This window comes from Helicoverpa armigera, chromosome 13, assembly GCF_030705265.1.
Source record: "Helicoverpa armigera isolate CAAS_96S chromosome 13, ASM3070526v1, whole genome shotgun sequence".
NCBI classification, from domain to species: domain Eukaryota; kingdom Metazoa; phylum Arthropoda; class Insecta; order Lepidoptera; family Noctuidae; genus Helicoverpa; species Helicoverpa armigera.
The window spans coordinates 6,155,387-6,168,818 of record NC_087132.1 but is presented as its reverse complement, the minus strand read 5'-3'; the positions used below and the strand labels follow the sequence as shown (position 1 = coordinate 6,168,818).

At 38.0% G+C, this 13,432-nt stretch overlaps 2 protein-coding genes across 51 annotated transcripts in view; both read right to left on the bottom strand.

Annotated features, from left to right (window-relative positions):
- Positions 1 to 2,730, bottom strand: part of LOC110376151 (cell adhesion molecule Dscam1) — a 56,554-nt gene extending 53,824 nt beyond the window's left edge. For all 50 annotated transcript variants that reach the window (XM_064037506.1, XM_064037513.1, XM_064037512.1 and 47 more), the window contains exon 1: positions 2,366 to 2,730. The gene's annotated coding sequence lies outside the window, so the exon portion shown is untranslated. The remainder of the gene's footprint in view (positions 1 to 2,365) is intronic.
- A 143-nt stretch (positions 2,731 to 2,873) lies between these two features.
- LOC110376152 (glycogen phosphorylase) lies at positions 2,874 to 13,219 on the bottom strand. Its single transcript, XM_021334535.3, has 9 exons — positions 12,831 to 13,219; positions 12,191 to 12,422; positions 11,040 to 11,224; positions 9,758 to 9,869; positions 8,556 to 9,673; positions 8,210 to 8,317; positions 7,114 to 7,292; positions 5,403 to 5,604; positions 2,874 to 3,974 (listed from the first exon to the last, which is right to left on the bottom strand). The coding sequence occupies exons 1-9, from the start codon at positions 13,068 to 13,070 to the stop codon at positions 3,825 to 3,827; spliced, it is 2,526 nt and encodes an 841-aa protein (XP_021190210.1). The 5' UTR covers positions 13,071 to 13,219; the 3' UTR covers positions 2,874 to 3,824.
- Between the last annotated feature and the right edge of the window lie 213 nt (positions 13,220 to 13,432).

The window sequence follows — 13,432 nt, the reverse complement described above, 5'->3', positions numbered from 1 at the left end:
AGATTCGATTTTATTGCAAAGGAAGAAAGGAAATTAAGAGAATTGAATACAAATGGCTATTAGTCCGAAAATGGTATAATTTTTTTGAGCTCTTTTTGGATCTTGCCCATAAATATTGATCAATTTTGGCTTTCGCATTTTTTTTTTACGTTTGTGTGCATACTTTATAAGGACAATTTAACTATCGACTACATTGTTGATTTCTGTTGCAATAACGTCCTCTACCAGAGCTTTGTTGTTATTTTTCTCTGGGTAATGCATTTTCTCCTATCTTATCCAAATCGATAAAATGATGGCATTATCGCTTGATAACCTACGTGCGTTCAGTTTACTATCAATAAATTATACTCGACATTAAAAATCTGAGTGTGGAACTTACATGTTCAGGAAGAAAATCGTTAAAAGGACCGTCTACGACGTACAGCCGGCGGAATACAATGTACCTCCACTACGTATAATATAAGATGTCGTTATAGATATTTGGTTCAATAGAATGGATCGACTCGCCTCCGAGCCGTCTGGAAAGCTGCAATACGAGTCCCCCTCCCCCCACCCTTACTAAGTGGAAGGAAAGATAGCGAATTCCTTTCCCCCTATCCTTACACCCGCCTACGCAGGACGGCGTCACATAGAACATTCGTTCAGTTAATGGATGTGGGATGATAGTTAGGTTGTAAAATTAAAAGATTTATTTCATGACCATGGAATGGAATTGATCAGATATAAACAACTCGCTGTTACGCTAGCACTTAGATTAGTTGAACTGTTAAACTAAAAACACTTGTAATGTTAAAGTTTTAATTTAGTTAAACCTTTTTTTTTCTCTTCCATTTAGCTACAGTTTTAAATGAAAGCATTGTTAAAAAAAAGAGCTTTCCGCAATCTTGAATAGCAAATTGAAACTTAAGTAACATTTCGATATTGTTAGTTTTACCACAAAAGGCAATGTTCAAAAAATATTTTTGAAAAGGGAGGTTCCTTTACCTGCCGACCTGTACAAAAACACGCTGCATCTGTTGTTCGAACGTTTTGCACCTGCCACTGAGAAACAGGCTTTTTCGGCCAATCGCTGTACATCTCTCAATTTCGAAATGTCTTTAATTTCTTTGTTTCTACAGACCTTTATACACGCACAGTTCCAAATGAATTGTCACCCCTCGAAACAGTTCCATCGAGGGAAGGTAAAATGCCAGAAGGGCCGACCGAAATTAATGGCCTACATAGTAAATATTGATTTATGACTAAGTAATGAATGTATGATGTATTAGAAAAAAACATTTTTAAGAAATGAAACTAGCAAGAACTCAGAAATGAGCTTTATTTTCTTCGTACTGCGAATTTTATGGAGAGACCGGTTTTCCATGCAGCGAAAGCTGTCCTGCTTTATTATGGTCTAGCATCTATTTATACTTAGTAGTTGAGTAGATCTAGGCAACTTAAGATCAACTAGGTAATTAGATGAGCTTTTATGTATCAACTATAAATACATTTCAGTATTAATAGCTTTTTAATTCCACAGTAATATTTGGATGGACATACGAAGCAAGTAAAAAATGGTATTTCATTGAGTACTTCAGATAGCTACTACTAAATAATCGCATGTATGGGAGGTGTCTGCTACACCACGTGCTTGGACTTACAACTGAATGAATCACTTGATTAGTCAAGCTTACTTGAGGGATATGGATGATAAATTATAATATCAATACATAGCTTTATTCAAAGCAAACGAATCAAGCTTAATTGAATCACTCATTATCTTTTGTGTAAGGAAATGAGCAGTTAAGAGTAATTTAGTGTGCAACATAGGAAGCTATACATCAATCCGTTTATATTGGTTGATAGGTACCTTCCCATATAAAAATAACATCCGAATCAGATCGATAATTGCGAAACGTGAGTGGCCAGGCGAAGTTTCTCAATATCCGCCACCCACTAGCATTTTGTTGTTTAGATTGTGACAAACATAGTGTATTATTTAATTTTAAAGCCAGTTTAATTCAAAAGCTTAAGCAAAACATAATATTAAAGGACATTATTAGTACATGCTTTCGTTTGCCGAGAGTCGGCGAACCACCCCTGTGCGCTGGAGGCATGGCAGATAAATTGAACCAAGGTCTAAATATAATTCCGTCTATAATTAAAACATTATATATAAACATGTAGTATCAGAAAAGGAAATATCAAATTAAACGGCAGATATTACTGCGACTCTATATCTACACGGCCGAGACAACATCGTTATCGATCGTGGTCGCGCATTCGCCGGGTCGGCGCTTTTGCAAAAAAGGCCCTTTTCTAACACAAACACGAAGGGATGGAGATTAGTGAGCGAGAATAGTGTATTGTAAGTCACAATAGTTACCTGAGAAGACCGAGTGGCGGCTCAGCGCAGCACCCACAACACTTGAAACACAACACACGCGAGGAGACGAGTGGCGACAACCGACCCGCCCAGGCTACAGACGCGGTATGAGTAACTCCTACAGCTACGATATAAACGGCCGATGACATCCGACCGCAGAAAAGGATGGGTGTATTATAACGTCGCTCCTCTATGCCTCAACGAATCAACAAGAGTAGTCCTGTTGGGCGAGACAGAGCGAGCGATTTCGGCCGAGGGTCGCAGGACATGAAAGTAATGCGCACGCAGGAAATTCGTCCAAAGGACATTGACGAGCCGTGCGTGCATGTCCCCTTACTCCGACACTATTGAATTCAAGGTGCTTAGCGCCGTCTCTCTCTCGCAGGATGCGATATCGACTTCACAATGTTTACAATCCGCTTTTAATAGCTCTCCGACTATACTTGTGATCGAGTGTATATTTCACTAAAATGTGTGAAACAGGTATTATGTATATAAAAAAATATAATAGATTCAGAATATATTTTATTAAAAGTACAATTAAAATTTTTATAACATAAATAAATAACATATCTATGGCAGCATAAGTATAATAATTATATTATCTGGTATATAATATAGAAAAATATTCTTAAAATTATAACCATTAACATCAATACTTTATTCTTAATTCAATTTAACCCTACTGTTTGTATTAAAGTGATAGTTTGGAAGGGTTTAACATATTAGTCACATATTTATTTTAATGGCATAGTGCTGTATAATGTATTTCAGGAATACAAAAATATATGGCACACAAAAATAAATTCTTTAAGTTGGTGTATTGTCTTCTTATAATTACACACATGAGAAATAAGAAATGGTTGAAACATAGGTTGTAGGAACGTTAGTTGCGGTATTAGAGACACTGAGACATGTAACTCACTGATTATTTTGAAACACAGCACATTGTGTTTATTTTTATAACTACAGAAGATCAAGATCTACTTGTGATTTCAATACACAGTATAAATATTTTTCTAAATACAACATCAATTTCAACATCTAATAGCTTTTATAATTTACTTCAAACTACAAGATATAATAATATACTTATTACAAAATCTATGTTACAAAAGCCGCGAAGTTACACATAGAACTAAATCAATCACGGTTCTGCAACACTTAAATTTGAATTTGCTATAAAATATAGATATTTTATACAACAACATTTTCTTGGCACTACTACAGATAAATGAAGTAAAAAGTTTTAATTATATAAAAATATACATACAAGTTATATTAGTTTCCAAAATATATTTGTAAAAACCGGAAGCTTTTGCAATGTATTGCTATATTCTTTTAAGTTAACATACTAATATTAGGAAAATTTTCGAGGCTACGAAGATTGGTGGTAACAAGACAGTGAGTACCGTTCTTATATCTGTGGAAGCGGGATGGACTCGGGGCGGGGAATCGCTTAAGAGGTCTCATGCGGCGCCGGCAGCTTCTCCCACGAGGGCTCCACGCCCCAGATCTCACGCGCGTACTCCGCGATGGTGCGGTCAGAAGAGAACTTGCCAGACGATGCGATGTTCTCGATCACCATCTCGGCCCATTTTGACTGGTTCTGTACAATGAAAATAGAATTTAAAATCACAAATTCGAAAAGTTCGGAAACGGAACTATTTCTAGTTAGGGTTGTCACAGGCACACTCCATGTCCCTGCAAGCATGTTAAGACTAACAATTCGGTCAAATTCATTAAGCGTCAGTCATGTATTAGAAACGCGTGACATCCAATGATACCAAAGGTTATCTCGTTTTACCCCCATTGTGGAAGTGAGATTGGCAGTCTCTCCAGGGACCAAACCTAATGTACTTGTGAAAATGCTAGCCACATGATGACTACAAAATAAACTTGATTAAGCTTAAATGTTAACTATATGTCATGCCATTTGGATGTTTAATACAAATTATAATTGTAGTTGCGATTATGTCATTCAAGGTTAAAGTTGGTTACATATAGCAAAAATTACGTAAGTGTCTTAACTATTGTCTGGTCATTTAAAACTACGTCTTAATTCAAATGGGACTTCCAAAGTTATAGATTTTTTCTAGAATTTTATTTTGTTCCACCATGGTCTGTACTTTGCAGGCGTAGGACTACCCCCAAAATCATATTTTATGTGAATTTTCAGATATCCCAATAATTTACATTATGCATTTAATTACTGGATTCTTTTGATACGTATAGTGTGCATGTTTGTAAGTGCCTACACGTTGACGTCTATCCACGTAATAACTAGTAACACGTCCAGTGCCAAGTTATGTCAATAAGAAACACATTGTTGCGGATGTTATATATTGGGCTTAAAGGTTGAATAGTCCACAAGTGACTCATTTCTCACTTCACTACCGATAACCTATATGATAACCGAAAAATCAGGCCAAGTCATTTGAATATGTATCAACGCCGATCTTTTGGTTAATTGAGTCATCATTCGCACATTATTATTTAACTGGTTTTATTTATGACAATGCTTGAAATTATTTCATTCTGCGACATAAATTCGCGTATCTAACACGTTCTTATCGGTAGTCACATCACTATTTTTTTTAATATTAAAAGATCCAAAGATCCGATTTTAAAATGTAGTAGTTAGTGTTGGCCATTGCTTAAACCAGCGCCGCGACTCTGTCTCGCATAGGGACGCTGCATATGCTGAGCGAGGGCCATTTAGCGTGATTGTGACGCATATTTTCCTTTTTCCATTCTCTTCTTTTTTCGTTTTCATTCCTATTTTGTTTTGTTTTATTTTTGTGAGCTTTTATATATATTCGTTTTTGTGTGTGCGTCACGAACGCGAATAAACGTTTTGATTTGATTTGATTTTAGTACAAAGGAAAACCTTTCCCTCCTTTAATCCTCTGTTTACTTCAGCGAAAAGTGAGTACTCTCCACACCCCAGTGCTTCCATTTCATAAGGTGGAACCAACCATAAGAATTGCAACAAACATACATATAAACCTAGCACATAAACTTAAGTACACCATACCTGATAAACCTCGGAGACCTTATCCTGAGCTTCAATGTAGGCATCATAATCAGCCAAGTGAAGGAACCGGTCGTGCTGCAGCAGAACATCGGCGATGTGAGCGAACCGGCCCGGCTCGCCAGGAGAGAAGAACCCACTGCGGATCTGCTCTATACATTGTCTTAGCTCCGGGTTGCGCTCGTAGTACTCGAATGCGTTGTAACTGTGGCAATAGAGTTAGGTTCATATTTGGCATCTAGAAGGAAGAAAAAACAAAAAAGGATCTTGCAAATCAGTCCATGCGTCTTCGAATAACCGGTGAACACACATAAAAAAAGATCCCGACGCATTGAGAACCTCCTCCTTTTTGGGAAGTCGGTTGCTGAGACTTCTACACTCTAAACTTACAAATAATATACTGAGGAGCCTTTGGGTATAGCAGTTGGGAGGTCTGGACAATCGAATATGAAAGCCCAGAGGATTAGAGGGTATAAATCTTGGATATAAAGTTGATAAATCTGGAGCTTTGATAAATCTTGTATAAGATACGTTTACCTTCAATAGAGGAAGAGGAAGATTAGCTAGCCTTTAAAGAATAAAAACTTCATCAGCATAAAGGTTTGACTAAAACCTAACAATAAAGTTGTCTATTGTTAAGTTATATTGCATTTCCAATAAATTCATTTGTTTCTCAAAATGGACCTAAACTTTCAAAAAAGACGCGACAAAACTAATCGGATTACGTGTCGTTTAAGCTTTTTATAGCTTTGCTGATAGGTTCACTGTCATCGATCTATTGATGTTTGGCTCCCAAATCTATTGTAGACAAACTATGATCGGTATCCTTAATATTCACTAAAGGTGTGTCGTGTTGGAGCTGTGCCCGATATAAGCGATGCTGATGAATGATGGTGCCAAGATAACATTTGTAAATAGTAAACAAACGCTTCCCCCTTTGGGGATTAAAGGCGTCTAAATAGGCAACAATAAAATTGGCGTGTAGAATACAAATGAGCATATAGATGTACTGATGAAATTGTATTCATTTTGTTAGACTTATCTTGAGCATGGCTCGAACTCCCGAGAGAGAGTTTAAAGTATTTTTTTTAAACGCAGGTCGTATAAGTATACAGATTAGCTAGAGGTCGCCACAACAGCTGTCAAATGAACTTCACAAAACGACTGGATTATAAATATCAGTAACATATCAGAGAAAGTTTGCGTTAATTACAATTATTTGGAATGCAATTACATGCGTCATGTTTACACAGCGGTCGCGCATGTTTAACTAATCATGTCTATAATAAGCTGTAATACTTATCAGTAGTGACTTGGTTTTGCGATTACGCTTATAGTAAAAACATTAGGTGATTACTGCACTTGTTTTTGTAAACAGTACATATGATCTTGGTCTTTCAAGACTTGTGGATCAGTGTCATTTGTCAATGTAATTTTTTTTTCTCCGTTACCAAGGAAGAAAATGTAGGTAAGCTTTGGTATGGATCTTCAACAATCTCCAATAAGTTTTTATTGTGGGATACAAATGGTAGAACAATTTTTACAAAAGTATTTGAGTTATCGACATAGAAGTAGCTAATTTTATGCTTTTTATCCGATTGAGCCAGAATTATTATCCTATGTTTTTCGAAAGTGCCTGTGTATCTTGTTATATTACTTCTGAAGAATAAACGTCTTGTTGCATTAAAGCTTGAGAGGAATCTTTATATCTTACCCTTTCTTCTGCAGAGCCTCAACATCATCAACCCTCATGCCGAATATGAAGAAGTTCTTCTCGCCGGCTTCCTCAGCCATCTCGACGTTAGCGCCGTCCATGGTACCGATGGTGAGGGCGCCGTTCAACATGAACTTCATGTTGCCTGTGCCCGAAGCTTCCGTACCGGCAGTGGAAATCTAGTAAGTAGAAAAATCTATAGTTATATACCCATAATTATTTAAGTTGCGGCCGTTCGCAATATTGTACCATCTGTTGATTTGCTTAATAGATTTAGAGTTTTGACATTAGCCATATACAAATAATGTGAAATTTCTATCTCTTGTAATAAAAGGGTAGTCTGCCACGGCGGCAAATCTCTGCGAGGAGATAAGCCAACTTTTATAGGTAGGACTAAATATTAGGATACAAGCATTTGCCGAGCCAAAGATGCACCTTCTATTTTCTCACTCTAATAGATCAGACTGGATTTGCAGTTCGCAGTAATTAGCTTATACAGGCATAACAACATACAGGCTATTTGACGGGGTGAAACCACTAGTAGCATAGTGAGTACTTTAATAAATAAAATATAAAAAAACTTTTTGATCTTAAAATGTAAATTAATTAGCCTCCATAAAGCGTACAAAAAAACCTGTAATAACCTGTTACATGAATGACCACAAATCGACGATAAAATATGAGGTCACCGTTTGCTATCTCCAGTCAATCTCGCGTGTTTTATGACTAACACGTGAGTCCCACTCGATATACATATATCGACGATAAAACATAAATGACTATTACTACACAATATAGCAAAATAATGGCTATTAAGTGAAATGTATTGATATGAATATAAACAGGTATTGTTTAAACATTTTTAGTGCATGGTGGTTTACTATGCTCCTCTTTAATCAAGAAATATATTACAACGTACGGAATATTGTATACCTATATTGTACGAGACAACATCACTATTTCTGATAGTTTCTTATATTTTCAATAACAATACAAAAATTTCGTTAGTCTTCTATGCATGTCGCAAAAATAAATTGGTAATGTGTGAGGGGTTCTATAATTAAATAGGTTGTAAGAACAAAATAATGGTACGAACCTGTTCGCTGAGGTCAGCCGCAGGCATGATGCGTTCAGCCAATGTGACGCGGTAGTTCTCCAGGAATATCAGCTTCAGTTTGTCTCCCACGTCGGGGTCATTGTTCACCTGGATACATATAAACATAGTAAACGTTATTTTCCATTCATTAACTAAAGTTATTTTTAAATGACATGATTTGAGATATCTAATTTAATCAATGATGCATCAAACTGTACGATAACGCCATGCTGTTGGATAACAGTGTTAATCAATGATTAAGTAATAAACGTTACGCTTACTACGGCAATCGGCTGCTCCAAAGATTCTTATTATGAAAGTTAGTATGCAGGGTTACTGTACTTACAGTGTTGCCAACAGCACAAGCCAAAGCAATCATTTGCTTAGCAACGTAGTATCCGGGGGCAGCCTTGCCTCCGATCATGACAGTCCGGGGGGTGATGGGGGCGCTGGGGTCACGCTTGATGCGGTTGTACAGCGTGATCACGTGCAAGATATTCAGCAACTGACGCTTGTACTCGTGAATCCTCTTCACTTGCACATCGAACATCGAAGCCGGGTTAATCTTCACGCCAGTGTCCCTCTCAATCAACGACGCAAGCCTCAGCTTGTTCTCCTGCTTCACCTTCATGACAGCGCGCTGGAAAGCAGGGTCTTTAGACCAGCGTTTCAACTGCTGCAGTTTTTCTAAATGGACAGTCCAGTCCTCACCAATCTTGTCGCAGATGAGGTCTGAAAGGCCAGGGTTGCAGAGAAGGAGCCAACGGCGGGGAGTAATGCCGTTAGTCTTGTTCTGGAACTTTTCTGGCCACATCTCGAAGAAATCACGGAAGATAGTTTTTTTGAGGATCTCTGAGTGAATAGCAGCGACTCCGTTGACAGCGTGTGAACCAACAACGCACAAGTTAGCCATGTTGACTCGCTTCTCTCCCTCTTCTTCAATTAGCGACATGCGACGCATGCGGTCCATGTCACCTGGCCAACGCTTCTGCACCTCCTGCAGATGCAAGAAGTTGATGTGGTAGATCAACTGCATATGCCTTGGTAGCACATTCTCCAACATCGTGGTAGGCCATCTCTCTAGAGCTTCAGGCAGAACTGTGTGGTTTGTGTAAGCGCAGCACTTAGTTACTAGTTCCCAGGCCTTTTCGTAGGGCACTTTCTCAATGTCAACCAGAATCCTAAGTAGCTCAGGAATAGCGAGCGCAGGGTGGGTGTCGTTGAGTTGAATAGCAACTTTCTCGGGTAGACTGTCGAAAGTTGTTCGGACTGCCTCGCGGCTGCCAAACTTAGAGTTTTTGTATCTCCTAATAATATCTTGCAGAGTGGCAGCGCACATGAAGTACTCCTGGCGCAGACGCAACTCCTTGCCTTCGAAGAAGTTGTCGTTGGGGTAAAGAACTCTGGAAATGTTCTCCGCAACGTTACGATCAAGGACAGCCTGGATGTAGTCACCAGAGTTGACTGAAATAGAAAGAGAAGACCTCATGGATATGTGTCATAGGTACTATATTTAAACCAATCCAAGGTGACATTTGATGAACTTACAGAATTTCAAGTTAAAGTCGATGGGACTCTTGGCAGACCAGAGACGCAGCGTGTTGACGACATTGTTGTTGTATCCGGGGATCGGGTTGTCGTAGGGCATCGCGAACACGACCTATTAACAGAAACAATGCATCTCTTATCTGTCGTTTAAGTTTTGTTTTATTACCTACTTTACCAATTTGGATGTCTTTCTATTGCTTGGATATTGATCCGAAAATCTCACCCCGAGATGGACCGTATTATCACGCGCGACCTCCGGTCATATACAAAACATTCATTCAGCATGCCCTATACCTCCGTGCGTCATACATCTCTCATGTCATAACAAAGGGACGGGATACTAGTTGTTGACCAGATCATTGTAAACAAGGACTTCTCTGACGACCTATTTGTTGATAAGTGAACAAGATTATTATCGAGTTCATGAAAGAAACAACATCGCATCAAAACGTGATATAATATCGCGATCGTATAGCGAGTGGGTGGTCAAAGATATTCTTAAAGTTGTTAGGCAATTTGGACAGTGGGGTGTCTGGTAATTGGTAATTGACTGTCTGTGTAGATATACATACACGAAATCAGTTCATGAGTCAATATATCAATTTCCTTCCCCATACAAGAGCTGGAATGAACATAAATTGTATGCAATTTAACCCTCATTTGATTACATCGCTTCATGAACCAAATGTCAAAAATTAGTCAATGCCCCATATAAAAAGAATTGAAATAAAAAGGAAAATGTGTAATATTAATTGGAGGAATTTCACAATTTTGTATAGACTTGCAATATTATTGCCAAACAGTATCTATGTACGAAGAATGTGCGAATTGGTGTTATCTATGCTACACTATATAGGAATTTCACTAATGCTATTTGTTTGTAACTTTGCTAATCACGGCAGCAAATTGGTGTTACACAAGGGCATAAAGTATAAAGGAAACTTGTAGAAACGACTAGGAGAAACCGTCCATGTCATACAATGTAAGTAGGTAATCAGTAATTTCGACTGGAAATTAATTAAAAATAATCGCAGCGGTAGTAATAAATTACTCGTAAATCTTCGGAAGCTATAATGATCGACGACCGATGACGGAACTGGGGTCAATTCTCGAATAGATAATATAATTTTTGGTATCTATTGGACATGAATGCAGTGAGTGACGATAGAGTTCAATGGCGCGCCATAGGACAGATAGGTATGTGATCAGCGGCAACATCAAATAATTACGGGTAGATCTAGATATAATAATGGGGAGGGTTGTTCGCAGAATCTGTAATTACCTGAGTATCAATCCATTTCTTTCCCTGAGGGGTGTCGACCACGCGGCCATAGAAGTTGACGGGTAACATGAACTCCGGGCGCGCCTTCTCCCAAGGATTGCCGTAACGCAGCCAGTCGTCGGGCTCCTCTTGTTGCTCGCCGTGCTCAATCTTCTGCGCGAAAATACCGTACTCGTACCTGATACCTATAAAACGAATTAAATGGCTTGAAAAGCACGTCATTGATCATCACATAAAACTCATTCTGATTTATAGAAATCTCTATTCAATGGAAAATTTTGAGAATGTTAATGTTTTATGCAGCTAGTTAGGTAATTTCCAGAAATAAAGCATAGGTAATTGCGTAGGACTGCTTGTCATTGCCAAGTCATACTCAAATCACCCAAGCCCTTCAAGAATTAGTGTGACTTTATGTCATTATCGACGACAATTGCTGAAGATAAAAAACGCGATTTGTTTTATTCAATAATTATGTAAACATAGATACGTTCGGCTGATGAACATTGCGTGCTAAACGGACATTGACTTTTATTTCAGTGATGACGCTTATCTTTTATTTGTTGTGTACTAAAATACAGTACATGCTTAGGATGCAGTACCATTTATTTAAAGTCGTAGGTAAGGTTGCTATGTGACATTTTATCAATCAGATGACTGTTAATCTATAGTCATAATCATGGTAATAATAATATATTACATTTGTCTATTAATAAGCCAAATGACATTAGGCACAAAGTTAAAAATTAAATATTATGAGGTAAAATATAAGGAATATCCAGCAGATGTCATAATGAAGCTGTACAATACATTTCAGTTTGGGCTTATAATACTCAATTTAGTTTGTACACTTATAATTGGCGACGCGCCAACGCCGGTGTTGTCAACTGCTTCGAATTAGTATATACTGGCTATAATAATGTCAAGTATGTTCGCCAATGTCCTGCAGGTCACAATTACGAGCTTCTTGAAATAGTCTACATTAACAGGTCATTATGTTAATGTAAACATAAAACATGTTTCTTTGCATACTGCCAGAATAAGTATTTTATGCAGATGTTATTTTGTAAAAAAATTAAATGACAATTGTTGCAACTGAACACAATACATAGTGTCTGTTGTGGCTACAAACATTTGTTCACTGATTAACTTACCATAGCCATAGGCAGCCAGCCCAAGCGTGGCCATAGAGTCAAGGAAGCAGGCAGCCAAGCGTCCCAGGCCTCCATTACCAAGTCCCGCATCCTCTTCCAGCTCCTCGAGTTCTTCAATATCTAAGCCCAACTGGTACAGAGCTTCATCCACCGTGCCCTGGATGCCCAGGTTTATCATGGTGTTTTGCAGTGAGCGGCCCATGTAGTACTCCAGCGAGAGGTAGTAGACACGCTAATAAAATAAATAATTATTTGATACATACTCATTTTGTTTACAGTATGTGTGTTCTTATATTATGAATTTTTATAGTACCTAGGTAATAATATATTCAGTTGCAGGTTAACCTAAAATCATTGTAGGGATTATTAAATGCTATCCGTTTGATGTAAAACATCTTAATTTGATAAATGTAGTTGGAGTATTGAGCAACAAACTTCAACATCAAATAGAAATAATTAGTCTTAGTAGAAAATTAAAACTTAGTTCATAAGACCCATATATTACCCACCTAATTAGAATAACAGATGAAATAGGAACTAAAAGTGCAACTTTTATTCAACTTTGTGGGGTGAAGTGGGTAGTCCAAGTAACTTTAGATTTGAATTAAAAATATTAGTAAACATTTTGCATTCAATCTACCTTGGGATCCTTTTCATAGTAGTACTGTTGGGTTCTAATCCAGCGCGAGACGAGGTGGTCCCTGACGGTGTGTGCCAAGGCGAAGTAGTAGTCTCGAGGAGTCGCAACATTTCTATCTTTCACCAGAGTATAATGCACATGACGATTGAAGGCTTTCTTCACTTCGGTAACATTTTCTACCGCTACGATACCTCGCACAGAGATCTGCTTCCGCTTGTCTGAATCGCTCTGTACGCTCATCTTGATTTACTCTCGGAATAATCAGGTAAAGGCCGTGCAACCGCTAGACCCTGTCAACCCTGACTGTTTTAACGCGGTCTGCGATATCGGTCACCTTGAGAAGGTCAAACATATGAAGCTACCACAGACTGCTTTACAACCGGTTCTTTGAAGTGTATCAAATTATTAATTGTAATACTCCCAGAATTTGATAAATTTATCCATTATAATGTTCCTTTTATTGTCACATTTATCAGTTAAACGCTAACAAGTAGAATATTGAAGTAGTTTTGTTTCAGGCGGGAATACTAAATTCAAATTTTCATGTAGACAGATGCCAATGCCAGCTGATCGGTTTGACAGTTCGGATGGATATTCTCGTT

Coding starts and splice junctions, on each gene's coding strand:
- LOC110376152 (XM_021334535.3), bottom strand. CDS start 13,070: ATGAGCGTACAGAGCGATTCAGACAAGCGGAAGCAGATCTCTGTGCGA. Junction 9,870..11,039: donor AGAAATGGATTGATACTCAG/GTAATTACAGAT, acceptor TTCTGTTAATAG/GTCGTGTTCGCGATGCCCTA. Junction 5,605..7,113: donor GAGGCTCTGCAGAAGAAAGG/GTAAGATATAAA, acceptor CTATTGCCACAG/TTACAACGCATTCGAGTACT.